General features: G+C 40.1%; 1 protein-coding gene across 1 annotated transcript in view; it reads right to left on the minus strand.

Annotated features, from left to right (window-relative positions):
• Window positions 1-6,936, minus strand: part of LOC126991412 (uncharacterized) — a 7,594-nt gene extending 658 nt beyond the window's left edge. The window contains exons 1-4 of the mRNA XM_050850180.1: window positions 6,186-6,936; window positions 5,673-5,807; window positions 765-896; window positions 1-535 (exon numbers count right to left, since the gene is read on the minus strand). The exon at window positions 1-535 is cut by the window's left edge and continues 658 nt beyond it. Of these exons, the coding sequence (XP_050706137.1) occupies window positions 465-535; window positions 765-896; window positions 5,673-5,807; window positions 6,186-6,246 (399 nt within the window). The 5' untranslated portion in view covers window positions 6,247-6,936 and the 3' untranslated portion in view covers window positions 1-464. The remainder of the gene's footprint in view (window positions 536-764; window positions 897-5,672; window positions 5,808-6,185) is intronic.
• Between the last annotated feature and the right edge of the window lie 347 nt (window positions 6,937-7,283).

The following is a 7,283-nucleotide window of genomic DNA, read 5'->3' on the forward strand; positions in this document are numbered from 1 at the left end:
CTAATATTGACATATAAACTGACATGATTAAAGGGTGGTAAGTTAATGTCAGCTGACCCCCCAAAACTTACATCTCTTTGTTCCTAAGGATAACAACAACAACAAAAAAAAATGTTCCTACAACTTTCAGATTTCTACCATAGGTAGAATAAATAGTTAAACTGATGCTGACATTTAAACTGGCTTGATTTAAGGATATAAGGGGGGTGAGTTAGGGTGAGCTGACCCCCCAAATTTGCATATCTTTGTTCCTAAGGATAACAACAACAAAAAACTGTTCCTAGAGGTTTCAGATTTCTACTATAGGTAGAAGGAGCATAACTAAGGCAGACATAAAAACTAGCATTCGTTGGAAAAACCTGATGCATATAGTATAGCATAGAGTATGGAAGACATTTTACATATATTTTTTCAAGAGTATATTGTTTCTCAATATGTTAACGTGTATTCATTGGTCTTTACAGTCACTCGCTGTTTTCAGTTTCATCGTCAGTAGTATCATCTGCATCAGTGTCACTTTCCATTGCCAAGTCATCTGGAAGAAAATTTTATTTTAACTGAAATCAACCGAGGATGCTACTTTTGCTAATATATGAAGTAACTTTAACGAGTTACTTGTAATTCTGGATTGTTTTATAGTTTCTTATACGTTCAATCCTGAAAAATGGGTTTATCAATGGCCTTCAATTATCTGCCATAATTAACACAGCAGTAATAATGAAATAGATTAATATTGCGATTATTCATTAAAAGTAAGTACATACCTGTGCAGTCATTAATATCTTCATCATCGGAGCCATCCTTGTCATTCTGCAGCACGTCGATTGTCTTGGGGTACAAGTCACCTTCTGTCCAAAGAATCTGGTAACTACCATATCCCAAAGTCCATCCAGACTCTGTTGGCGAGATAGGACTCTGAGTAGCAAGGTCAACAGAATTCCACCTGTTAGCTATGAGGTGTACTCTCTTTATTTTCTGCTTCAGGACATTGTGACACGGTGGGAGGGTGCTTCCGTCCATTTTTTTCAAACAGCTGATGCGCGCTACATCCAATTTACCAGAAGGTTTGTACCGTTCTAGGAATAATTCCAATCGTATATCATTGATGAATTGACTTTTCCTTTTACCGTACATTTCAACTGTGAACTTCTCAATTGATGAAAAAGTTTCATCTGATATGGTTTGTTCCTTCCCTAAGGCTGTGAAAGAGTTCTGGAAATTGGCGTTCTTCTCCAAGATCTTTAGTGGCCGAACTTTTCCTTTTCGGGAAAATGCTGCAGTGTAGTCGCAGCCAGTGAATGCATGGTATGCGGGCATCGCTGAACACAATGACTCGCCTAGGTTTGCTGCAAGCTTGGTCATGTCGATGTACCTTCGTGTATTGTTTGAGACTAGTCCTGCATCTATCCAAACCTTTTGATTACAGAATTTTGACTGAGATCCAAGACCAATAACTAAGCAGTCAGTGTCATTCGTTCTTATCACTATATTTTTCTGTCCAGTTATCTTGTGCACATGGAAGAACATTCTTGCGTCTGCTTCTTCGTGGTCATTGCTGTTTCTTGATTCTTCTGATTTCATGACCGAATTCCCTTCCACCACATATTTGTAGCAGGTGTCGCCATCATTTGCATACAAGGTTTTGGTTCCCAAGTGTTTCACATTGCAATCATCTGACCAACTAGCAACCAAGTACTTGACCAGAGATTCTTTAAATCCTGCGTTGCGTAAAGCACTCATCCAATTGGCTGGTCTTTTCTGATTGCCACCTGTTATTTTGAATGAATCAACAGATCCATCCCTTGCAGCTCTTTCACAGTCTTTGATTGATGGACTTAGCCATTTATCAGACACGAAGTGAATTTCATCGCCTTCTGATGCCATGATTTTCCGTAAAATGTGTCATGATATCCCACCAAATTTCGTGGGAAGGGCTGCACCTGGCAATAGATGGAAGTAAAATGATGCATCGATTATGGTGACATCGATGTGTTCCGGAGAGTTTGATTTCACCTTGTTCTCAAGATATTGCATCAGAGCCGATTTTGGTGTTTTCAGCATTGTACCATCCACATGACAGAGTGATAATGGTACAGGTGTCAGAGGATATTTTAGCACTTCTGCTAAGTCGATGCGTTTCTCTACTGAAGCATACAGAATGCTACCAAACAAGTCACGGACCATACATGCTGCCACTCTTTTTACATCTGTTTTCTTTGATTTTGTTCCTGCAGTTGCAAATGTTGACACCTCTTGCCGAGTAATCTTTGCTAGAAACCTTCCAGGCTCTTGGCGGCACTCATTCATGAACTTCTTTCTCTGGACTTCACCTGCTTCCCTGACATTGAGGAGAAAGCTTTCTACTTCCTCTGGAGCAGTTTTTCCAGTCCCAATATTGTACAGATGTTTGGAGTCTATGTCTTCAGTGAATGGATTCATTGTTTCTTTTATCATGTAGATTATGTCCTTGACTGTTTTGTTGTCCTTCCTAATTGCATGCTTCTTCAGCCCATGTGTTACATCTTCTTTTTTATGCATGCCAGCTTCTTGAAATACATGTGACAGAATGGATGTCCGAATGAAATGAGATTCGGCCCATCTTTGCCTTGCAGATATGGAGTTTGTCATTGCGGCAATTCCAATCCGCTGGCTGGCAGCATCCTTGTTTATAGTTTGCTCCAATGTCAGATCAATTGGACTTCCAGAGAATGGCTTCTTGGTTCTCTTAACAGAAAACAGTCCGTCTTTGAATTCTTCATAGATTTCTGGATGTGTTTCTTTAAGCTTCAGTAGATTATCGTGATACTTTACTGTCCAGCGGGCATAGTTGTGATGGTTCAAGGCGAAGAAATAGTTTGCCATTTGCAGCAATGTGTTTGTGTACCCCTCCAAGTCTCCGGTTCTGACACTGCGGCTGTATCTGTGGTACAGGTGCATCAGGCTGATGTAGCTACACCAAAACTGTGCAGTTTTTCCATTGTCCCCGGCCAGTGTTTTTTCATAGAAGTCTCTGTATCTTTCCAATATGTCGTTTCCTTCCTTTGAATGTTGGTATTTGTTGATATCTGGAGAATCACTGATGCATTTTAGCTCATTCTGAAGCACTGGTACTATGTCAGGGTTGTTTTGGCTTTTTTGAAACCATTCAAAAAAGAGTATTTCCAGAGAAACCGCTAGCAGTTCGTGTATTCTCTTGCAGCGGTTGTAATGCTTTCCTTTGATAAATCCGTTTATAGAGCCCACTGCTAGTGCACCGCACTCATTCAATATGTGCGGGGCACCAGATTCAGCGATCAGCTTCCCAATGACACAAAAATATGCTTTCTCCACATGGAATGACCCAAGTGAAATGAAGAGATTGTCAAATAACGGCTTTTCCTGGGCTTGTATTTGCAAAGCTATTTTTGCTATGGCTAGGTCGTAGGTGACAACCATGCAAGACTTGTTGGACTCCTCTGCTAATTTCTGTGACCTTTTCATTGTTTCAACAACGACAGCATTTGATGTGGGTGATTGGTTTATTTGTGGCAAATACCAAACTTGCATCTGTTTTCTACAGTCATAAACTCTCTCTGCATTCCATCCTGCCCACATTGGTGTATTTGGATTTTGCCACACATCCAACATCCAGAGAACATCTTTCTTCCATGACCCTAAGTCTACATTTTCCTCACTTGTCAGAAGTCTGATATCATCGGCAGCCAGTAACCCGGCGTTTTCTAGGCGTGTTTTTTTTATGATAAGGCTGAATTTCAGAGCTTTCAGTTTCATAGGAACGCCGCCTTTTCTTGCTTAGGCCGACTCCAATTGTTGGCAGGGATGCTTTTGCTTTCAGTAATATTCTCATGGTGAATTCTATCTGACTCTGGCTTTTGGGCTGAGGCTTTAGCTTCAACGAGCTGGTACGCTATGGCAACTGTATCATGAAGTGTGTCCTTGCCGCTCATAGTTTCAACAAATCGATCAAAGTTGTCCCAGGCTACTCCAGTTCCATATTCATTTCCTGAGTGCATACCAAACGGCATTTCGTTGTCATTATTTTGACCGAAAATGTTAGTTCAGTTTCTATTTCTTCAGCCGTATGGTAACTGGCACAATGACCCATTCTGCTCAGCACTTCTATTACTTTTCTACACCCAGTCATGCTCTTCATAGCCAGAGCTGTAATCAGATGCTTTCCTGGTTTTCTTACCAGATGTTGCAGAAAATACTGCATCCTGACTAATAGCCCTGATTCGCCGCTGTTTTCCTGGTTGTTTCCATATTCTTGAGTCTGGACCACCAACTAAGTATTTGAAGAAGTCTTGGACTAACTCCGGGACATCAACTTCCCCACCAATTATATCTTGCATGGTCGGACTTGAAGGTATTTGCTTTTGTGGGGCTTTCATGATGGCTTCACGAAGTACCAATGCTGCATCTCTGATTTTCATTTTAATATCCATGAGTTTATCAAATTTGAAAGCAAGTGCTTCTTCTTTTGACATCTCAGACGAATGGACAATACCTCCACGTTTTGTCTTTCCCTTTTGAACCACGATCCTCTCACCAAAATGTTTGGTTAATTTTTCATCCAGCTTTTGTGCTGTTGGGGTTGCATGTAGAAAGTCCTCACCACCTATTTCATGAACAGTGGCTGTATAATAGGTGTTCAGGTCAGTTAACAAATGCACCTCGCGCTTCTCAATTACATTCTGTTCAATGTAAGATATCAATGAGTCAAAAGCCTCTCTATGAACTTCTTTCTCTCTGCTTATGTACCCTGTCCTTGGTTGATTTCCATTTTTGGACATTGCCCTTGCTTGACTCTGGTACAGTGAGCGACAGTTGGCGTGGTACCTCAATCCTTTTGCAACAAAATCCTGGTCTCTTATCTGTGTTAACAATTTTTCATCCCCTTTCATTTCAGCATATTCTTGAATGTTTGCAGCAAACTGGGCTGTCTCAGCTGAAACTAATTTTTGCTCCACGTTTTTAATTTTTTCTAGCCGATCCACAAAACAAGCACATCGGCTGGAAATCACATGTGCCCTCTTTCGATGTTGCTGCCGATTCGTTCAAGCTTAGTGATTGTTTTTCTTGGCTCATGTGACATGAAGGATTTTCTTGGCTCATGTGACACGAAGGTTTGGTTGCAGATCTGTGAGCCTTTGGTAATGCTGTAAATTTCCTATAGCACTCGTGGTGATAACCATGGATACTGTCTACTACAGTTGGCAGGGATATGTCAGCATATTTCAAGTTTTTTTGTTTTCGTAGCATTAATATTTCCTTGCATTTTGCCAACTTGTCATCTTTGAAGCAAATGACTCTACCAAAATCTTGATACTTATCACTGCTCTTGATGTGTAAGGAACACAGCATTTCATCTGAAAAGTCACAACAGTACCCTTATCAGGCCACAGTCACTCTGTTTTCAATTATATTTGTTATCAACTGTCACAATTTATAATTATATTGTAATATAACTGGTGCTTGGTTTTCATAATAATAAAGTGCTTTAAAGTTTGAAAAACTCACTGTACCCCGTTATTCACCCCGCCCGTGCATCCCTTACACCAAAAAAACATGTTTCATGCAGGGAACCCCAACAACAATAGTTTTACATGTATAGTGTATCACAATATAAAGCATTTTGCAAGAAAAAGTGTGCAGCGAGTTAAATGACTTACCAGGCGCAGATTTAGTGTTTTGATTGTCTGATAATTCATTGCTTTCCTGACCTGACGACAGTGACTGGATTGCTGGATGGTCTTGACTATTTGATGCAATCTTGTCTGTGCTGAGATCACCAGACAAATCATCACCTAAAAGTTATGATAAAGAACCTTTTAACATCGGCATTTCAAACTAGTAACAGTAATAAAAAAAAGTATAAAAAATACTCAGAATTTGATTCTTCTAAATCAGCAAAATGAAACCACTAACCTCCTGGTATTACATCGCCCTCATCCATCGTCATAAACCGTGTTTTTAGATTTCCAAAGAAATCATACACATGTTCTCTGAAAAGTTCATCGAATGGTGTTAGGGTAGTACGTACATAGAAAGTTGTGGATATACCTTGATTTGAAGTGCTCCACGTATGTGTCAATAATGTTGCCGTCAAACAATAACTAACAAGCAAAAACAAAGTAAGTAGATGATAATATATTAAGCAAAACAAAATGGGAACTACCACTTACGCTTTGCATAACTACTCCGGCTTATGCGTTTGACACATGTCAGTTGACTACACCACACCATGCAGTTAACCACGACGTTGCTTGCACGACCCCTATGAGCAGAGCCTCATAGCGAGCCTTCCCTCTCGTTTGGTGCAAACCCAGGTACTGTTATCCTGGCCGTCACAGCACCAAGCAGCCACACAGTGCAGCCACAAAAAAAACAGTTTAATAATAAAAACACAGACAATCAACACTCTATAACTTAGATCACCAACTAGGAGCTCGTAGAACCCTGGGGGCTTCCGGCGACCATCACCAAGGGTTCTCCAAAAAATCGTAAAATAATCCTGTGCTATTACAGTATGACTTTTCACCAAGTCTATCATATTAGCTCATTTGATGCAATCTTGAATTCCAAACTCAGTATACATTGCTTAATAACTTTAAAAAAAACAGACGATCATATCTTGCATTAGAACACTATTAACAAGGGTGCCTTGGAAAATGAAAATTCATGGGAGGGGTTCCACCAAGGTTTGGAATCACTGCTCTTTAACGTATGATTTATATCACCGATACACCACCATATGTACATACCATGACACACACACCCTATAAATAATCACAACAAGTATACCTATATACGCATACAATGATAGTATATATCAAAAAAAGATAACATAATACAAACAATGAAAATACTTACATACGGGAAATCCGAGAGTTGGTTCGTTGTACATGGCTGGAGAGGGCGAGACTGAGGAGCCGTGTTCAGCACACTCCCCACAATACCTCCAAATGAATTATTATACTAGCAATGAGACAATGAATCTGTGAATGAAGCCTGGCTTCAGATTATTTTTTTCTCTCATTGTAACCTGTCGTCTCGGATCAGCGGAAACACGAGACACGAGTTTGGTAGATAGGAGAACATCAAACAACCGAGTACCATTTAAGGCCGGTCAGCCCTGACAAATATCTGATTTTAGAGTAAGTTCTTAGGTAGGCATTTGCTAACAGAAAATTGTAAGAACATCATTTATTTCATTACCCCTACGAACCAGAGGGGGAAATTTGGGGGTCAGCAGACCCTAACTTACCACCCTTAAATCAAGT

The sequence above is a fragment of the Eriocheir sinensis genome, unplaced genomic scaffold (assembly GCF_024679095.1).
Source record: "Eriocheir sinensis breed Jianghai 21 unplaced genomic scaffold, ASM2467909v1 Scaffold275, whole genome shotgun sequence".
NCBI lineage: Eukaryota > Metazoa > Arthropoda > Malacostraca > Decapoda > Varunidae > Eriocheir > Eriocheir sinensis.